Source organism: Pelodiscus sinensis, chromosome 10, assembly GCF_049634645.1.
Source record: "Pelodiscus sinensis isolate JC-2024 chromosome 10, ASM4963464v1, whole genome shotgun sequence".
Taxonomy (NCBI): Eukaryota; Metazoa; Chordata; order Testudines; family Trionychidae; genus Pelodiscus; species Pelodiscus sinensis.
In genome coordinates this window covers 25,994,495-26,015,262 of record NC_134720.1, presented here as the reverse complement: position 1 = coordinate 26,015,262, position 20,768 = coordinate 25,994,495, and the positions used below count along the sequence as shown (strand labels likewise).

Sequence of the window (20,768 nt, the reverse complement as noted above, 5' to 3'; positions counted from 1 at the left end):
AGTATAAGGTACTATTCAAACAATTGAAATATCTTCTAAATTTAAGGGAGCATAGCAAAAATACCAGCTCCCAGTTTAGTAATTTGGAGTCTGATCCTATTGATTTTGATTGGCTATGAATTAGGCTCTTATTTTACAATAGGAGTATATGTACAGTATTTTAAAAATTCACTCTCTTATCTGGACACCTGGAATTGTAATGACACCTCTGAAAGCTGCCCTAAAGATCACCTTCCCTTCATTATTATTTTTAATAAACTTTTCTTGCAAACAAGCATTGTTTATACTAGACTTGCAAAATTCTACTTGTCCATTCACCTGGAATAAGTTTTTCCTAGGTGAGTAAAATATAATTACTTTTAAGTTGTTATGGTATGAAGGGGATCAAGCAGATTTTATGACTAAACCAATACATTTTCTTGGTGATTTTGTAAGCCAATACCATATTTAATACACCCTTAATAACTCTCAACATGTGTTCCTTACTGTATAGTTAGACTGTGTTGCAATGCATAGCTTTGGTGAAAGATACAAAGGAGAGAAAGGATCACAGCTATTATGAGTGCAAGAGCAAAACATCCTAATACTGACCTAACTGGATAAAGAAGATCATGTGATTGTAAAAGATCTTTAGACATGACCTAACATAGTAAGATGTATTCTAAATGAAATACAGTATGCTAACACTTTCCGCCTGTAAAAAATCACAGCACTGCATGATAATGTGGCACCACATTTAGAACATGGCTACAGACCTTGTGGAACTTGACCTTATTAAGTTTTTGGGCTCTCTCTTTTCCCAGTCCTATGGGCCCTCTGTTTCCCCAGTTCTCAGGAGGTTAGTGCAGGACTAGAGCACAAGATTTTCAATGTTTAATTGACTAATTGAAGACCCAGAATGTAAAGTGTCAGAACTATAAACAAATGGTGTCTTTTTACACTGGATGCTAGCTAACAAATTACTTGAAATTATAGATTTGGAAATAATTGACAGTGCCTTCATACTATCGTATAGACTGTGTCATGAGTTTGAATAGCCTATTGCTGTTAGGAGCAGTACATCACCCCACCAGTGGCTTTGCATTGCAAAAGGTATCCACTCTCTTTACCAAGAACAAGGACACACAGAACATATTGTTAGATAAGAATTTGGTCTGACAAATCTATCCTCTTTACATGTATTTTAACCCATACATTACTTATTCATATGCGGACCATCTTATCTAATCACCCCATTAATCACCCTATTAGAGTGCAAAATTATGAGACTTACAAACATATCTTCTTGGCATATGTTTGGCTGAATATTTTTGTGCTGTCATTCTGTAAAGAAATACATATCATTTTGAATGGTACGATTCTTCTAATACTTATGTTATGCTGGATATTTTTAGTTCTTCAGTTAATTTATTTTTTATGTTTATTTTTTTCAGATATCAAAAAAGGGTGGCTCTTTACGTGGCAGCATTTTTTGGCCACCTTGAGCTCACAGCATGGATCCTGAAACAGGGAGTGAGCCCCTATGAGGCAGTAGGTGTTCATCCCTACCGAGAATGGTGTCAGGAAACACATCATCCAGACATAACTAAATGTCCAGTTCATGCAGCTGCAGAAGCAGGCCAACTAATTATACTGAAGGCCTTTGTCAATTACAGTGTGTTGTGCCTACAGTGCCAAAATCCAGAAGGGAAAATTCCTCTGAACGTGTGTATCAAGCACAAACATAAGGATTGTGTGCAATATTTAGTTACCAAAATGTGGTCAGTCGTTTCTTATCCTAATTTTTCACTTCCCATGAAGATCTACATTAAATTAAAGCAATGGCTGCTTAGGGCTCAGAATCACATACCTACCCTGAAATGGTTTAACCAAGCTACAGTCTTCAGAACACGCGTGGGGGACACTGTTATCGTGGATGGCTTTACAAAGACAAAAATGACTTCCAAAGCCAGGATCAAGGCAGCAGGCAATAAGAACTATAAGTTACCAAACCTAACTGATCAAACTCCACATGAGAAAAATTCATGTCCCTTGACAGTTACAAAGGAGAACCAAAAACTAATAAAACTCAAATTACCTCCATTGGATGAGGTGAATAAACTCCATAACAAACTTAGACTTCACCAAAAGAAGAATATTAGAAAGAAGTCTGCTCAGCCTAGAAAAGATGGAAGTATGGACCAAAATATGTGTTTAGCTAAAGTTCCTCTGCCCTCTATTTCTAGCTTCAGAAATTTACGCCCTCCTTTCTACTATTCAACACCTAATGCTAAATTACTCTTAAACTCCTCCTCTGATTCTTTCTCAGAACACCATGGAAGAACTCCAAGAGATAATGCAATCTACTGTTTAGCTATTGCCAGGTATGGTATTATCTTTTGTTTTCCTTCTTTATTTCTCCAGGTGTTTATATATATATTTTCTTCTTCCAGTGCTTGCTCATATCATTAAGTGAGCATGTGCTGCATGCACTGTCATTGGAAATTTTTCCCTCAGTGGTATCTGTTTGGACAGGTCTAGCACCCTCTGATGTTGTATGCTCACACACTGATATAAGGACACAAGTGACTCCCAACTTACAATCTAATTGGTTCCTGGAGAACTGTCATAAGTCGAACCCTTTTTCCCCATAGGTGCAATGATAAAAATGGGGAAACTCTGCCCACTCTGCCTCCTGGGAGTTGAAGTCCGTGGTGCGAGCTGCTCCCAAAACTGGTGGGGGGCTGTGCCGGGGGAAGGCAGCGTGGTGTGAGCTGCTCCCAGAGCCGGCTGGGGGCTGTGCCGGGGGAAGGTGGCGTGGCGCAAGCTGCTACCAGAGCCGGCTGGGGCTGTGCCGGGGGAAGGCAGCGTGGTGTGAGCTGCTCCCAGAGCCGGCTAGGGGCTGTGCCGGGGAAAGGTGGCGTGGCGCAAGCTGCTACCAGACCCGGCTGGGGCTGTGCCGGGTGGAGGCAGAGGCCGAAGCAAGGCAGTCATAAATGCGGGGGGTCGTATTTCAGGTGATCGTAAGTTGGGGGTTGCTTGTACCAGGAAAAACTCGGCTATCCCTCTGAAGATAAGGATACCAGACAGTCCACACCTCTTCATGGTTGCTGGAAAAATGCCTCAGCATGGCTTCTTCCCTCAGCATGGCTTTCATCTAGTGGCTCTCTTATTCCCTCCTTTCTTCATAAATTTAGTTACTTTTGACTTGTTTCTCTTAGTTGTAGTGTATATAGTTAGAGTTCACAGTTGCTCAGAGGAGCATGGCCCAGTCTCCAGGTTTCAAATCCTGTGCCTCCTGTAGCAAGCCTATGTTGGTGAGTAACCTGGATTCCAGGGGTACATCTACACTGCAACACTATTCCGAAATAGTCCGACTAGTCCGCGGCTACACAGCAGGCAGTTATTTCGAAATAGTGTCAAAATACTGTTAAGATGGAGGGCTTCTTAATCTGACTCCTGTAACCCCCATTGTACGAGGAATAAGGGAAGTTGGAGGAATAGTGCTCTATTTCGAAATAAGTGCTGTGTAGATGCTTCCAATTTTGAAATAAGCTATTTCTAAATAAGATACACAATTGATGTAGCTCAATATGTGTAGCTTATTTTGAGTTAAACCCTGCAGTGTAGCTGCACCCCAGGTGTCTATAGTATTGTGGGGGAAGCTCATGTGTTAAGAGCATTGCCAGATCTGCCACCAGTTTATTTCCTTAAGGCTATGTCTACACTACAAAGATGAACTGGAAAAAGAAATGCAATTTGCAGCACACAATTGCATATCTTTTTCTGATTTACTTCCAAAAGAGGCTTTTCCAAAATTTGGCCCATCTACATGAGGCCAGATTTCAGAAAAAAAAACCTCTTTTGGAACATCCCTTCTTCCACTTAAAACGAGGTTTACAGGGATGACAAAAAAAATGTGTCCACTTTTCTGATTTGTTTTTTTTTGGAAAAGCGGATGCGTTCCTTGCATGCAGGAGAGTTTTTCTGGGATACCTCCGTTATCTTGGAAAACTCTGCAGTCTAGACATAGCCTAAGAGATGAAGGGTTGTGTTTTGGAATACATGTCTGAAACTACATCTGTTACAACTGGTAAGTAACACATCATAGATTTAATTTACAGTTAGTTCTGTTTTGCCCTCATTGTTTAAATGCATAAGAAAAGAAAGCAAACTACATAGAAGCTGATCCAAAAACAACCATGTTTTTTAAAGCAGTATTTAGTTTGTGTGTCGTTACAACTGATCACTGAGATTCTTTAATCATAGACTACTGAATTATAATTGGCACTTTCTTGGAAGTTACAAGTAGCCAATATTTGCAGAGACAAGGCGGGTGCAGTAATCTCTTTTGTTGGACCAAACATCTGTTGGCGAGAGACAAGATTTCACATTATACACAGAACTCTTCCTCAAGTCTGAAAAGCTACTAAGGTAAATGGTCCCTTAAAATATGTTCTAACAACTTATGCTAAACTATCTGTTTAAACTTGTATTTAGCTGAGACACACTGAATATCTTTTACAGACCTGAAGAAGGACGTGTAGCTAGAATGTTTGTCTCTCTCATCACCAGAAGCTGGTCTAATAAAAGTGGTCATTTTCCCTCCAGATTTTTTTCTTCCTTTCCTGTAATTAATCAATCTGAGGTATATAAAGGCCCTCACCAGCCTCATGCCTCTTATATCCTGGCACCAACACTGCTACAACACTGGGGATATTTGCAGCAAAATTTTGGACGATATGTTTGATGAGGGATTACTGCCACCTACTGGTAGCAGTTAGTAGCATACATCAGTTATAGTTGAGGCCTCATGAATTGAGGATCATAGCAGATGGAAAAGCATCTTTATCTGACTAGAATCTTAGAACATAGTCAATGCTCTTGAAATTCTTAAACAACAAACATAGAAGAACTAGGTAACACACTAAATTACGAGTGAGAGAGTACTACACATGCCCAGAAACATTAAACATGCATAATGAGAGGGGTGACGTGTAAATTATGCTCAAGAAGTTGTTAAACCATTTTTAAGGAAAAAATAATTACCTTGTTGAATCTGTACCTAAACGAAAACATCAGAATTTGGACTGATGTAAAGGGAATTAGATACATACCTAATTTTAAGAGCTATTGGCTTCAAAGGCATTCCTCATGGACTGAAGTGTCTTAATGAATCAGGCTGTAAGTGTTTGTTCAGTCAGTGGGGTCTTAGTAAACATTGAGTGAGGAGATGAGAATTTGGCACATTGTGTTATCCCCTTTCATTTTAAAAATAAAACTGTTGGGAGGAGGGTGGACCCCTTTCCTCTCAAGGGAAGAAGATGGGTGTGAAACCGTTCAAGGGCAGAAAAATGTCAAAACAGATGATTTTGAGTTGCTGTTAGTAATAGGTGCCAGGAAGATTCTGTCAGATTTTTGTATGAGCCCAGCAGGGCAGGTAGACACGTGAATCTGTAGGATTGCTTCTTTTTAGGTGATAGTATTAAGCAAACCTTGAGGATTTCAATGTAAAATATATTAATAGCAGTACTGGCAATATATGTATCTAGCTTGACAGAGTCATATAGTAATATAATAAAATGCTTTAATAAATACTTAGTGAATGAGGTTTTGGGGGTTATCAACATAACACAGGTTGGTCCTCCCTGGTCCGTCACTCTGGGGACCTGACCAGTTCTGAATCGGGGAATTGGCTGGACCAGGAAAGGTTCCCTGCCACAGCCCCTCAGCCCTCAACCCTCAGCACTGCTGGCTCTGGGGACCCCCTTACTGCTCCCAACCCTGGCTGGCCCTGCTGCTGCTGCCCTAGCTGGAGGCTGCTTGCAGGCTCCTGCAGCCCACACTCCAGCTCCGGCCCTGCGCTCCTGCAGGTCTGACTCCAGCCCCACTGCCATGGCCTGCTGCAAGCTCCAAGCCTGGTCCCGCTGCCGGGGGTTGCTGAGGGCTCAAACTCCTGTCCTGTGGCAGCTCCCAGGCTCTGCCCCCACTACTGCGGGCTGCCCAGAGCTCTGGCTCTGGCCCTGCACTACCCCAGCTGTTGACTGCCCAGTCCTGCACTGCGGGTGCTGCCCCGGACCCGATCTCAGTACCCCAGGCTGCCCGGAGCTGCTGCTGGCTCCAGCTCCTCTGTTGCAGGCTGCTCAGGGTTGCCACCAGCCCCAACTCCTGCTCCATCCTGTCACTTCATCCCAGCCCTGCTTTTGGCTAGCCTTCCTGCCCTAGGCTACTGTGCTCTTTGACCCAAGAACATCCAAGATCGTGCCAGACCACAGATGTTGCCAGACCAGAGAGTGTCAGTTTTAGTGCAAGTGTACTAGACAGATGAACTCTGTAGCTAAAAGATGTGTGAAAAATTGTTTTATCACTGTATAAAATCTACAGTATTCTTCACTGTTATTTCCTATACATTTAACTGACTTTCTATATTTCCTGTCAGCAATCCTGTACCTAATTTATGCCCATTTCTACAGCATTTCAGTGTGTAACCATATCATATGCACATTCAACGACTTTATCAGCACACAGAATCATGGTATTGTCTGTACAAATTAAACAACTAATTGTGCATAGTCATACTGATAGGCCACTACAAGATGCACTTCTCAAACAGTCAGTCTCTGGTCCGGCAAAATCTATGGGAGCGGGACCAAAGCTTGCAGACTGCTGCAGGGCAGGAGTTCGACCCATCAGCAGCCGCGGCAGCAGGACCAGCAGTCTGTGGCAGCGCGGGGTCAGGGCCAGAGTCTTGGGCAGCCTGAGGTAGCATAGGGCCAAAGCCCATGGGCTGCCTTGAATTCCAAGCTTGAGCCCTCGATAAACCTCCGGGAACTTGTGGCAGTGGGATCAGGGCCGGAGCCAGTTGCAGCCCCTGGCAGCCCGTGGGGCCAGGGTTGAACTCGTAGCAGCACAGCACAGCACTGGAGCTCGCAACCAGCCTCCAGCCGGCCAGGGCTAGGAATGAGAGGGGTCCCAGAGCTGGCAGCGCTGAGGGGCTGTGGCAGGGAACCTTTCCTGGTCCGGCAAATTCTCTGATTCAGGACCAGTCAGGTCCTGAGGGTGTCAGATAAGGCAGGTCCAACCTGTATTGAGAAGAATTGTACATCATGAACTTGATTTTGCATTGCTTATTTGGGCAAAATTCCTAGTCAAGTCAATTGAAATTTTGCCTGTGCTAAAAGTGCATCAGACGTAATACATAAAAGGAAATAGTTAATTTGTCCTGTCACTTGTTTTGCAGTGCATTTAAAGAGAAACCATGGCTTCAACAACTGGGAATTGCCAGAACCCTAGCTAAGAAGAGTGTTCTCAAACCTGTGTACTGATAAAGGCCTAGTGTGTCAAGGAACTGTAATTTGGGAAGAGAGGCTATGTTTGATGCTTCTAACAATATCAATGCTGTCCTATTCGACAAGCATCCTAAATTCTATTTATTCCATTAACATAATACACAGATATGGTTAATGGAGGTATATTTAATAAGTAACACATTACACAAAGAAAATGTATAAATCATTAGTGGATGCTATGGGCTTTGTTACAGATATTTGGTCACTGTAGCTCTAAAGAAGATAAGATTAGATCATTTGACAAAAATAATTCTGAAAAAACTTAACGTAACATGTTTAAAGGAAAAAAAAAATTATTAGATTAGTGTGAACCAAAGGTTTTCAACATTGTGTAGCACCACTGTGAGAAAGAAAAATTCATTTCCTAGTGCTAAGTTTTAGTGCCATTGAACCTGTACTGTGTGCTAGCAGACTTCATTGTTCAGCACTCCCCAGGAGTTTAAAGATCTTCCATTTATCTTTAAAATAATTTCAAACTAATTTTAATTAAAAAAACTTGTTTCTGCTGCTCCTGCCATCTGGAACAGTGTGCTATGCTGTGTTTCTTTACCACTACAGGCAGTCCCCGGGTTACGTACAAGATAGGGACTGTAGGTTTGTTCTTAAGTTGAATCTGTATGTAAGTCGGAACTGGCGTCAGCCGCTGCTGAAACTGATCAGTTTCAACCACGGCTGAATCTGGATGCCAGTTCTGACTTACATACAGATTCAACTTAAGAAACCCAGGCGTCCCCAAGTCAGCTGCTGCTGAAACTGATCAGCGGCTGATTCCAGGAAGCCTGGGGCAGAGCAACTCTGCCTCGGGCTTCCTGTAGTCAGCCGCTGGTCAGTTTCAGCAGCGGCTAACTTGGGGACGCCTGGGGCAGAGCAGCTGGGGTGCTCCTGGGTTGCTCCAGTAGCGCGGCTCCTCGGCGCTACTGGAGCAACCCAGCAGCACCCCAGCTGCTCTGCCCCAGGCATCCTGATTCAGCCTCTGCTGAAACTAACCAGCAGCGGCTGAATCAGGACGCCTGGGGCAGAGCAGCTGGGGTGCTGCCGGGTTGGTCCGGAGCTGCGCTGCGGGACCAACCCGGCAGCCCCCAGCTGCTCTGCCCCAGGGGTAGGCAAGAAAAGCCTGGTCTGCTGGGGGGGGGCACTAGCTGCACCCCCTCTCCCCCCAGCAGACCACGGAGACGGGGGTGGCGGGACCGCCCAAGTCCTCCACGGCTTTGCTCCGTCTCCCTGGTCTGCTGACCTGAGAGACGCGGAGCAAAGCCACAGAGCACGCGGGCAGCGGGACAGTCCAGGCGCACCGCGGCTGTCCCACTGCTGGCGTGCTCTGAGGCTTTGCTCCCCATCTCCCTGGTCTGCTGGTCGGGAGATGGGGAGCAAAGCCGCGGAGCACGCCCGCAGGGAGACAGCTCAAGCGCGCCCAGGCTGTCCCCACTGCTGCGTGCTCCAAGGCTTTGCTCCCCGTCTCCCTGCAGACCAGGGAGACGGGGAGCAGCTTTTCTCGCCCCGGAGGACGGGGGCAGCGGACCGCGGCGCATCTGGGCGTCCCGCCGCTCCCGTCCTCCGGGGCGAGAAAAGCCCCGTTCGTAACTGCGGATCTGACATAAGTCAGATCCGCGTAACTCGGGGACTGCCTGTATTCTCTTTTTAAGTCTCATCTGCAAATATATCTTTTCTCTCTTACATACTTTCCTTCTCTCTTCCATTGAGATGTTTATTATTTAACATCCTCATTCTGCCAGACCTTACTTGTATGAGTAATACATATTGTGCAGTTCTGTTTAAGTTAAGGGTTTTGTGTAGGGATGTGAACAACTAGTCAACTAGTTACTTCCCCTGCGTCTATCAAAAAAAGACAGCAAGAGGGAGGAAGCGGAGGGGATACTTTAAAGTGACAGTGCTGCATGGAGCCTGGGGCCAGACCCCGGGCTCCATGCGGCTCTGCCACTTTGAAACGCCAAGGGCAGCCTGGGGTCAGCTGGGGTATCCCCAGGCTGCACGCGGCATTTCAAAACAGCCCGGGCTCCATGCGGCGTTTCTGCTTTGAAATGCTGCATGAAGCCTGACGTCAGGCTCCCCATGGCATTTTAAAGAGCCAGTGCCTCATGGAGCCCGGGGTCAGTTCCCCATCTAACCTCGGCCTCCACGCAGCGCTTTCGCCTTTGAAGTGCCTAAGGCTGTTGCTACACTTCAAAGGCGGAGGTGCCCCCATTGACTAATTGAATAGTGGATGCAAAAATGCATTGACTATTCAATTAGTTAATTACTTGATATTTAATATTCCTAGTCTTGTGCTACTTGCAGTATATGTGCAGTGAACAGTAGTGTTTGTAGGTCTTGTCTACATTTGAAATGCTACACAGTGATGGGAAGGATTCTCTCATTGGTGTACTTTATCCACCTCCCTGAGAGCTGATAGCAAGGTCAACAGAAGAATTCTTTCATCCACCTGGTGCTGTCTACAGCAGGGGATAGAACAGCTTAGACACTTCACTCCAAAGTATAAATTTTCCATTCTGTTGAGTGACTTAGATGGATCGACTTAACATTGAGTGTCAACCTGGCCTTTATTGTCTGACCCCAGTCATTTAATATTGGAGTTTAAAAAGTTAATACTCCTATCACATTACAGAGATGATTAGCCACTGACTTGATCAGCTAAGGTTATAATTAATAAGACTTATTGGCGTGAATGTAACAGGGCAGCACTCACCTCCTACAAGTGCCCTCTCTGGCCAGGTACATGTGCCTGCACTTTCTTGTTTAAATGCCTCTTTGGCGACTCAGCCCTCCAGCCAAGTCACATACTGTGTGCAATTGAACAAACTCCTTCCAGGGTGCACCTCTAATACGGGCCCTTTGCAGTGTCCCATGTGTATTCCTCACTCTGAATGACAGTGGAGCCCTCAGGACTTCCCTTCCTGGTGGTAACATCTTTGCCCTCCCTTCCGGGCTTTATTTCCAAGTCTCAGCCAGCCCCTCACCCAGTTTGCAATCCCTTGAGGTCCACACTTCAACTGACTGCTGCTTTGCTTTGCAGCTCCTTTTATAGGGCCTTCACAGCCCCTAATCCATTGCCACTCTAGCCTGCATAAAGGACTTCTTTATAGTCTCTTGGTACAGGGTGTGGCAAAGCCACAAGCCTCCGGAAGGGGCCTCAGGGCCTGGTCCAGCCCATCACAGTAAGAGTTAACATGATCAGGCTCTAACTGAGACTTTCTCTATACTACTATGGGCCATTGACCTAAGTTACACAACTTCAACTACGTGAATAACATAGTATGTTCACAGCAGTAAGTCAGCAGCTGATGCTCTCCTGTTGGTATAAAACCCCATTTAATGTTCAACTAGCTAAATGTTTTGTTTGACTGGTTAACTGATTAAAGGGGCAGACTGGCAGCGGGGCCTCTCCAGCCTGGCTGGAGTGTCCCCCCCCCCCCCGCACAGGCAGGGACTGCTCTGATTGGGATGGAGCAGCCCCTGTCCATGGCACACTCTCTATGGGGCTGTAGCAGCCCTCTGCCTGTGGCAGGGAGGGAGCTGCTCCAGCCCCCACCAGTTAGCTAGTTAAACATTCACATCCCTTCCATCAGCTCTGCCTACTCTTCTCATTTTGGTGGAGTACCAGAGTTGAAGGGAGAGTGTTCGATAGTCAATTTATCGCATCTAGTATGATGCAATAAATTGACTCCTGCTGGATTGATTGTTGCCAGTCAATACTGCGGTTAGTGAAGACATGCTCTGAAACTGTAAACTTATATCTGCAAAGCATGTTGGGGAACAGAACTTGATTTGTCTCCTAGTAAAAACAGTTTTAGTATTGACTTAAATGGGAAAAGAACAGGAACTATGGTTAGTGTGAAATATTCTATTACATGCTGTCATATGAACTGAATTAGAAGTACTGTAAAATATACAACGAAAAAGGGTAACATTTAAAATTCTGCCATTTTATAAAATGAAATATCCAGTATTGGCAGGCACATAGGCTAGATTGCCTAATAAATAATTTCCAACTCTAACTTCTGGGAATTCTCAAAATGTCCACGATATACAAGTAGCATTTTCAGATTTTATATTTCCAGGGGGAAAACAGTGATAAAATCATGTCTGAGGGTTTGCCTACACTGCTTTGCCTGCCTCAGATTATAGGGTATGAGTGCATATCAAAGTGCTGTGCCGTAACTCCCCCATGCTACAGGCATGAATGAAAAGTTTTCTCATTTACCTTAATGTAGTCCTCTTCAAACAGAACTGGGAACCTTTTAGTTCATGCTCACAGCATCCACACATGAGAGTTATAGCACAGGATTTTGGTGTGCACTGCTGTTCACAACCTCTTAGTCTGAACTGCAGGGCATATAGACATGCCCTGAGATTGTACCATCATTGATTCTATAGGAAGCAGGAGTAAGAATGAAGTGTGTGTCTTCCTGTGTATTTCTCCACAGCCCCCTCATTCCTATGAGATAAAAGATGGTCAGGTAAGCTATTAAATTCACAACTGGAATTAGAGGTGTAAGAGTATGCTCATTTAAATGGTATATATGGTTGTGACTATTTTCTTCCACTATTTGATCTGAGGAAGTGGGTCTGGCCCACGAAAGCTCATCATCTAATAAACCATCTTGTTAGTCTTTAAAGTGCTACATTGTCCTGCATTTTGCTCATTTAAATGGGTAACCAGTAAGCATGAGGTTATCAGTTATCCAAACGATTACATGTGGCTCCCAGTCCAGCTGCTGGGAGCTGGCTGCCACCTTGTGCTGCTGCCTCTATACCAGAGGCAGCAGCTGGCTCCTGGGGAGTGGGGCAGCAGGCAGGAGCCAGTACTCACCAAGAGCCGGCTCTTGGCATGTATCAGTTCCTGGGGAGCCCAGTGCATGGTGGCAGGTGGGAGCTGGTATGCATGGGGAGCCAGTTTAAAAGCCGGAGGCTGGGGTGCACCAGCTCCCAGACTGGTAGGGAGTCATCCTTCATATAACCGTGTAACTGCTGAAATTTTCAGCAGTTACATGGTTAGCAAATTACATACATTTTAAAGCCCCTAACTGAAATATGTATGTTGGTCTAGCAACTTATTACATTGTATATTGCCTGTGATTTTGACTTCTCAGCATTTTTCTCAACCAGTGGAAACATGAATCACGCACACAAAACATAATATTGTTTTTGTACAGAATTGTAAAATAAAAATCATTACAATTTCTATTTCTTACATATCTTCTTTTGAAGGCAATGGCATATAGTGTCTTCATGTTCAGTGCTGCACATATATACACTTGTAATTAAAACAAATTGGTGACTACCTTTTTACTATGAATCTAGGATCTGCTCCACCTCCCATTTAAATCTGTGGCAGTTTGTCAGCTCTGGTATGAAAGAATTGGCCCAGTTGTGGTCATACTGCACTAGACTGTGCTTTTTAGGAATTACAATGTCATCAATAAACAAAATAGCCACAAAGATGCATACTGTCATTGTAGAGCTTTGGTAAAATAAAATTCTGATCTATTTTGCTTATATAATTGTTTTTAGCTATTCACAATGATACTATCAGAGCATTATTTTGCAGTTCCTACCCTGTAGTAGATGAGTGATACTGTTTAAACGAAAAGGATTTTCTCCTACTCATTCCAAACAAGTCTCTCAGAGCAGTTGGAAACATCCAGAGATTTTAAGAGCAGGTTAGACATACACCTGTCAAGGATGGTCTTGATGGTGCTTGGTCCTACAATGAGTGCAAGAGACTGGACTTGATGACCTCTCAAGATTCCTTCCAGTCTATGATTTCATTTGGAACATTATTTTGTTTATTAATGTTTCCAATAGTTGAAAAATAGACAAAAGGGACAAACGCTTGATAAAGAACATTAGACTCATTGTTTTCCTACTACCCCTTCTGGAGGGGAGAGTGGATCTAGGGATAAGCAAATTGTATGCCTTCACCAGATTTGTTAAAAACTGGAGGTGGAAGGGGGAAATATCTATGGGTGAATTTTAAACTAAATTTGCAAATATTTTACTTGGTTATCTGCTGGCCTTTTCCACTTTTAAGTGACCTTCTTTCCAAATAAAATTGGCCAGCTGTGGGAATTTTAGGATATGTCACATGCAGAAGAGGAAGTACATAGAGCACTAGAAATAAATATTAGTTGCTTTATTCTTTCATTTTTCTTTTGAATAATTTACAGTAAATTGACAGCTAGAAGTGAAGTACAGGTACCTGTCACACAGAAATATTAACAATGTTTGAAACTAGCTAATAGTTAGCTCTGTCCTAATCAGGGCTTGTAGGGTGTTTAGCATGTGTGAAGCTCTGCTGGACTTGATTAACCTCAGTGGGAGTGGAGAATGTTTTGCAGGATCAAGCCTTAACTGTGCTAATTAACAAAACTATAAATCAGTAGTAACACTGAAACGGTTTCCCTAAAACTCTGGGGAGATGTTAACCCACAGAGCCCTGCGCAGATGCCAAATTTGTACCCATAGCTGTATCTGAAAAATGAGCTAGGGATGCAGATACCTGCGGGATTCAAAGCTCATAGCCGCAAATGTGTAGGGTTTCAGATACAAAGTTTGTATCTGCATCCAGACCTGCAAAAATGAGCTGCGGATATCCACGCCCATAAACACGAATGCGATATAAAGCAGTTGTCCGCGGACATGCAGGGCTCTATTACTCCGAGCTCTCACGCAGGAGAAACCTGAGCGCCTGGGGACCCACCTGCGGGGGGGTCTGTTAGTCACGGCGCTTGGCCGGGCGGCGGGAGCCCAGCGCTGCGGGGAACACAAGACCCCGCTTCGGGCCCAGCGCGCTCCGGCCAGACTGAGAGCGCCTGGGCTGAACCAGCGGCCGAGTCCCGGGGACCCTCCTCCTGCCGGGAGCCCGGGGCGGAAGGGCCGGGCTGCAGCAGGCGTTGGGGGTTGAACTGCCCCCACTGGGTCAGGCCTTTCCCCTGCCCCGGAACCCGAGCGCCGGGCTGCGCTGCCGGCCGGAGCGAGCTGCCGGAGCCACCCGACAGGGAGCGGGTCAGCTGACTGCGGGGAGGCGCCGGGGCCGGGGCTGGAGCGGAGCAGGCGGAAGGCCGCGGGCAAGATGCTGCTGGTGCTGTCGGAGGAGCACAAGGAGCACCTGGGCTTCCTGACCCAGGTGGACAGCGCAGGTCCGGCTCGCCCCCCCCCCCCCCCCGGGCTGCCCCGCCCCGCCCTCGCCCTTACTCTGCCCTGGGCGGGCTCCCCCCGCCCCCCAGCGGCCCCCAATCCCGCAGCAACGTGGGGTCTGTTGGGGCCGGTCCTGCCTTGGGCAGGGGGCCGGACTCGATGACCTGCTGAGGTCTCTTCCAGCCCTAGGAGTCTACCACAGTCGCCCGGTCCCTGGGAGCTGCTGTGGCTAAGGGGGCCCTAAGGACCTTCTGCCGCGGGCACGGCACAGCTCTGCAGGAGGGAGGCCCGGCCGAGGTGTCCCACAAACTGCTCCCTGCCTCCCCACAGGCCCCAGAGTTACCCCAGCTCCGGCGTCAGGCGGGCAGGTTGTGGAGAGTTGCTCTCCTTTCGTTTCAGTGGTCGGTGAATTTGGCCGTATCGCGGTGGAGTTCTTAAGGAAAGGCACCAACCCGAAAATCTACGAAGGAGCCGCAAGTAAGAGCGAGAGAAGGGCTGATGGGTAATGCTGCCTAGGACTTTGCTGGACTGAAGGGAATTGTCAGAATTGATTTAAAAGTAAAACTAATTTTAAAAACTAATAAAATCTAAAATAACCACACACAAAAAAGAGAGAGATCCGCCGTAATAATGTTCTTCCCTGAAAAGGGAGAATTGCCATCGATTCCATGAAATCCACAAGGGATTTGATTGTTGCTGATGATTTCATATGGAAGGGGCTTACATTGTTGAGCAGGAATATAAAATCCAGAAATATCTTTGGGTCAGATGTAACCTCATGATGCCTTAAATAGATGTTACCAATTTGCTATATATACTTAAAATAATTTTCTGTTGCTTCTGAATTTCATTTCCAATTTTTGTTTTATGGTAACACTTTCCTGATTTTCAAAAAATATTTCTCTTTTCTGTTGCTTTGTGAAAGGCCCATCCAACCATCAAGATAAAAATGTCTGCTTAGTAGATTCTAACTTGGAGGTTGAGAAATAAAATTCACAGTACCCCCAAAGGATTATCAAATGCATAAATAAAATCCATATGAAAATGCTACTTTTTAAAATCTTTCATCTATAGGAATCATAAGTTATACTTGTAACTGTGGTTTAAATAATTTAATTGTTTGTGTTGATGTCACTTTAATGCCTTTTCTAAACTCTGCAGGGTTCTTGCAGGTCCCATTACAATGCAATGAGTGCTTAAGTCTGTACTAGTTCTGTGGTGCTTTTAAAAATATTTTTTTTATTTACATGTCCTATACGTTATAGCCCACGCCTATACACCTTGTCTTGTCTTGAATATCTGTTTTCTTTTCAGGAAAACTTAATGTTAGTAGTGACATTATTCAGCATGGAGTAGAAGGATTAACATATCTTCTCACTGAAGGTTCCAAACTCATGGTAAGGATAATGTCCAGACAGTAAATCTGTAGGTAAAAATTTGAAAGGAGCTCTCCAGTTTATTTTATTGGAAAACTAAAGCTCCTATACTATGTGGAAACTCTTAGACAAGGGATCCAAGTTACCAGGTCTTCCACATTCTTGATGATGGGAGATTTGAAGTGTGTGTATAAAAGCAACATCACTTTCACACAGTATTATAATATTAAGAATCCTAAAGCACTGTATATGTCTGTGGTCACCAACCAGTAGATCGCGAGCTACCGGTAGATCTCAGGGGCTCTAAGAGTAGCTCTTGAGCCCGCTCTGAACTGCGCACCTGCACAGTACATTTACATTAGATTTCCTCATGTAATGTAGACGGGGCTTCAAGGAAGGGGCGGGGCAGTAGATCTTCACCTGTTCTGAGACTTAAAAAGTGATCTTGGGTGTAAAAAGGTTGGAGACCAATGGTATATGTGATTCACTTCACTTTGCTTAGAATGTGCCTCTTCAGTGGCTCTGGAGTTAAATTTTTTAAACACTGCATAGCAACAACACACAAAGTAAAGAATGTGAAGAATAATGATTTTAAAATAACTATCCAACTGTAAGTAAAGGAAAACCATGTTGTTTTTTTAAAGTTCTGACACTGTTCAAAAGCTGTACTAAATACATACAGTATTAAATCCTCTAAGTAGGTGTTCTTTATCACTACCTAGGGTACTACTGGTCTGGCCTGATGCTGCTTAGTTTGTGAGGTTTTAATTAAATCACTATAAAAGGTAACAGGCAAATGAGAGAGACAGGGTGCATCTAGACTGGCAAAAACTTGCCAGCTGTCTACACTGGCTGCTTGAATTTGCGCAAGAGCACTGACTTTGTAATATACAAAATCAGTGCTTCTTGCGCAAATACTTTGACGCTCCCGCTCAGGGATAAGCCTTGCGCAAGAATACTTGCGCAAGAGGGCCAGTGTAGACAAGCACCTTAATTTTTTGCGCAAGAAAGCCCGATGGCTAAAATGGCCATTGGAGCTTTTATACGCAAAAGCGCTTCTAGATTGGCATGGATGCTTTTGCGCAAAAGCATCCGTGCCAATCTAGACGCTCTTTTGCGGAAATACTTTTAACGGAAAAACTTTTCCGTTAAAAGTATTTCCGCAAAATCATGCCAGTCTAGATGTAGCTAGTGAGTGTATAAATTGCCTTTCCACTGTGAAGACTATTCAAGAAGTAAGAGGATACTCGAATATTGCAAACGTGAAAGAAGTGGAGCAGGGATAGTTCTACGTTAACTTTCATTCACTTGCATTCTTCTGGTATTGCTTCCAGTTCTTGGAAAAGAGTGAAATATTTTCCTTTGTGAAGTAAGGTTGAAAAATGAAATACATTAGATTGGCAATTTGAGCTTGGGACAGAGCTTGCCATTGAACATTTATAGTATGTGAAAGCTGTTAGTGCAAAAGGAAGACTCTTCTCTCAAGCACATCTCCACTTCCAGAATAACACAAACTGAACCACACCATAAAATAGTGGAGGGCAACCTGCAGTGCATTGGGGTTCTGCGTGTGGCCCACATTACATTTTGTTTACCATTGCCCATGCACAAGGTTGCCAGATTTTGACATGCACTTATTACACACATCATTGGGAGAGCCATGGTCTCCCTCTGCATTCAAAGTACTGCTATGGTTCAGTTGGTACACCCTGCAAATTCTAGGTATGCAAATGCACTTAGGAAAACTACGCTCTCCCAAGAAACCGCTTTGTTTACGACAATCTTACAGCACACTGAGATGGAGGGCTACTTGTGGCCCACTCACAAATCTATGTTGCCCCTCACTACCATAAATCATACATCTAGAAAACCTCTGATCTGGGACTGTCAACGAACAAAGGCCACTCTAGATTAATGAGAGTTCTGGTGATGCATCAGCACCTACATACTTAAACATTTTAGAAATTTCAGAGTACATAATTATTAATTGTAATAGCTGTTAATAGATTTGATACCTAGAAATTGACTACAATCTGTCAAGGTCCAAGAAGTCAGTGTTATGAGCTCCTTCTATTGACACATTATCTGGTTCCTAACTCTTCCAAATAACTGTATCAAAATGATTAAATACAGAGTAATAAGCATATTTGCCCTTTTTAACATATTTGAATTGGTGCATTTGAATGTAATTATTGAAGTTGATATATGTTGATAGCAATATAGTATCAGCATTTATACACTAGTTAACATGTGAGATATTTGATGGGTTCTAGCAATGGAACTCTTCTCTTATATTTCTGTATGAAAGGGATTGTAACTAGGGACTGTAATATATAGATTCAGAGGAACAAGTAACATAATAGCAACAATAGTTGTGTAATTCCTGATTTTCATTCTAAATTGTTAATTTCTAGATTTCTGAGATAGACTTCCAAGACTCTGTGCTTGTTCTGGGATTCTCAGAGGAATTGAACAAATTATTGCTCCAACTTTACCTTGACAACAGAAAGGAAATCAGAAGCATTCTTAGCGAACTGGCACCAAAGCTTCCCAGTTACCACAGTCTTGAATGGAGACTAGATGTTCAGGTAACATATCCTAGTCTTAGTAAGTAATTGAATTTCATGTTAGCACATTTTGGCAGAACAGGTTGTTGTGAAAAATTAAGGTTAATTCAGTTGTCTTAAAATGCTTGAGACCAGCAGTATTTATATAAATATTTATAGATCCTTATTTACCAGTCGGCACTGGAAAGCATCAGGCATTAACCATAGTCTTCATTCATCTTAATGTTGCAAAATAATTGATGTAATTGTTTTATTCACTGTTATAATGTGGAGTTGAGTTCAGAGATTTATATATTAAAGAATAACTTTATTATCCTATTTTGTTTTGTTTTTTTAAGTCTTTGGTGTTGTATATAATGAAGCATTGTCAAAGGATAGCATTGTAAAAAACAAATTAAATCAAACTGCAATCTAAGAATGATAAAACTGGATACAGATATAAAGGGTAAACATGTCATTCTATGAATAAAGTTGTAGAAGTGGTCTGAGTTTTGAATATGATACTTGGATTCCTAGCATATTTCTTTGTTTTAACTCTTACTGTTTTTTCCCCTACTTCTCCATATCATCTTATTTGAACGTCTCCATACAGCTTGCCAGCAGAAGTTTGAGACAACAAATTAAACCAGCTGTCACTGTAAAGCTACACCTTGATCAAAATGGAGAACAGACAACCAAAATATTACAAACTGACCCTGCTACTCTGGTTCACCTAATTCAGCAATTGGAGCAAGCCTTGGGGGAAATGAAAACAAATCACTGTAGGCGAATAGTGCGCAACATCAAATAACATTAATTTGTGACTTATCTCATTAAGTAATTTGTGAAACAGAAGCAGAAAACAATGTTCACAGATACATTTTGAGGAAAATAAACATCTGGATCAGATGAAATGCTTTCCTGTGCCAGGATCTTGAGCCAGTAGTTACAGGCCAAACTTCCTTTGGTGCTAACTTTCCGCAGCTGCCTGAGGTGACCTGGATAATTATCTTGTGCTTTAAGTCCATATATAGAAATTAGTGTGGTCAGGTCTACATTAGTTAACTCTCCTGAGTGAGCTTTTCTAACATTAAATCAATGTAATATAAAGTTGTGTATTAATTATGTTTATCAAGCAACTTTTTTGTGTGTTCCTTCATAAAATAAAAAAATACACTTAAGCTGCGAAAGACTGATATTTTACAGGATTGGTCTTCCATAATTATGCTTCTAGAACCAATGAATTCTTGTCATAGTTTCTGTTAGTGGCTTCCAGAATGCTTTTTGAAGTGGTGGTAGTAAATTCTTTAGTGCTCCATATCTCATCAGAGTCACATTATAGACAAAATCATTTGTTTGTTTTAGATAGCATTTCCTATGTTTCTGGCTAGACTTGCAAATGAGAGTGCACTTTTAAGTTAAATTTTTGTTAGCCAAAGCACTCTACTACTGTTGATCTTTCTGTAAAGATGTGTAATATGGTAGCACTGCCTTGACTATCGTAAAAGCGGCGAGGAGTCCTGTGGCACCTTATAGATTAACTGAAGTGTTGGAGCATAAGCTTTCGTGGGCAAAGACCCACTTCGTCAGATGCACAAAGTGGGTCTTTGCCCACAAAAGCTTACGCTCCAACACTTCAGTTAGTCTATAACGTGCCACAGGACTCCTTGCCGCTTTTGCAGATTCAGTCTATCACGGCTACCCCTCTGATACTTGACTATCGTAGGGATGTTAAAATGCGTGCAACTGATTAACTGTGTAACAACCTGCCACCCCACTTCCAGGGTGCTGGCTGCTGTCCTGTGCTTCGGTGTTTCTATCAAAGGCAGCAGTGTGGGGAGTCGGACTAGGAGTCTCATGTAGCTATTTGGGTAATCGATAAGCATGAGTTTAAATGGCTACACTCTTGCATTCCCTGCTATAGTCTAGGAATGTAGGGGTTTCCACCCCACACAGGAGTGGAAGGAGTTAATGGAGGCCAGAAGAGCCAGTTAACATAGTAGATCAGAGGCTAAGAAGAAAGCCCCATGAAAAGAACAGGCTCATCTATGCAGAAATGGATAGGACCTGTATAAAGTCAAGTAGCTGGCTGCAGATAGGGGTCACTGTTGCTGGGAACAGCTGCTGCTGAGCAAGGGCAGCCCTTCTTTGCAAAGGGGTAGTAGTGTTTGGAGACTGCAAAGTGCATTGGATGCAGTTACTCCCTGGAAAGAGGAAGAAGAGTTTTGGAATCAGTAGACCCAGAGGGAGAAGGGGAACCAGTCGAGGAAGCTAATCAAGACCTGGGGATGGGGGAGTGCACAAAGCCTTTGGGGGGGGGGGGGGGGAGGAAACTATGTCTACACTCGCGGCTTCTTGCGCAG

The 20,768-nt window shown here is 43.7% G+C and overlaps 2 protein-coding genes across 11 annotated transcripts in view; both read left to right on the top strand.

Moving 5' to 3' along the window:
• Positions 1 to 7,993, top strand: part of ANKUB1 (ankyrin repeat and ubiquitin domain containing 1) — a 44,090-nt gene extending 36,097 nt beyond the window's left edge. The window contains exons 5-7 of one of the 10 annotated variants that reach the window (XM_075937707.1): positions 1,434 to 2,173; positions 2,309 to 2,363; positions 7,220 to 7,993. In XM_075937707.1, the coding sequence (XP_075793822.1) occupies positions 1,434 to 2,173; positions 2,309 to 2,363; positions 7,220 to 7,304 (880 nt within the window). In that variant the 3' untranslated portion in view covers positions 7,305 to 7,993. Of the gene's footprint in view, positions 1 to 1,433; positions 2,364 to 4,248; positions 4,734 to 7,219 lie in introns of those variants that run through there. The other 9 variants (XM_075937701.1, XM_075937706.1, XM_075937709.1 and 6 more) reach the window with 9 other exon arrangements.
• A 6,118-nt stretch (positions 7,994 to 14,111) lies between these two features.
• COMMD2 (COMM domain containing 2) lies at positions 14,112 to 19,595 on the top strand. The gene is made up of 5 exons (XM_075937710.1): positions 14,112 to 14,485; positions 14,883 to 14,960; positions 15,798 to 15,880; positions 18,274 to 18,447; positions 19,019 to 19,595. The coding sequence occupies exons 1-5, from the start codon at positions 14,419 to 14,421 to the stop codon at positions 19,214 to 19,216; spliced, it is 600 nt and encodes a 199-aa protein (XP_075793825.1). The 5' UTR covers positions 14,112 to 14,418; the 3' UTR covers positions 19,217 to 19,595.
• The last annotated feature ends 1,173 nt before the right edge of the window (positions 19,596 to 20,768 follow it).

Excerpts from the sequence above, each read along its gene's own strand:
- COMMD2 (XM_075937710.1), top strand. The coding sequence starts at position 14,419 with ATGCTGCTGGTGCTGTCGGAGGAGCACAAGGAGCACCTGGGCTTCCTG. Across the intron at positions 14,486-14,882 it reads GACCCAGGTGGACAGCGCAG|TGGTCGGTGAATTTGGCCGT; the intron begins GTCCGGCTCGCC and ends CTTTCGTTTCAG. Across the intron at positions 14,961-15,797 it reads AATCTACGAAGGAGCCGCAA|GAAAACTTAATGTTAGTAGT; the intron begins GTAAGAGCGAGA and ends TTTTCTTTTCAG.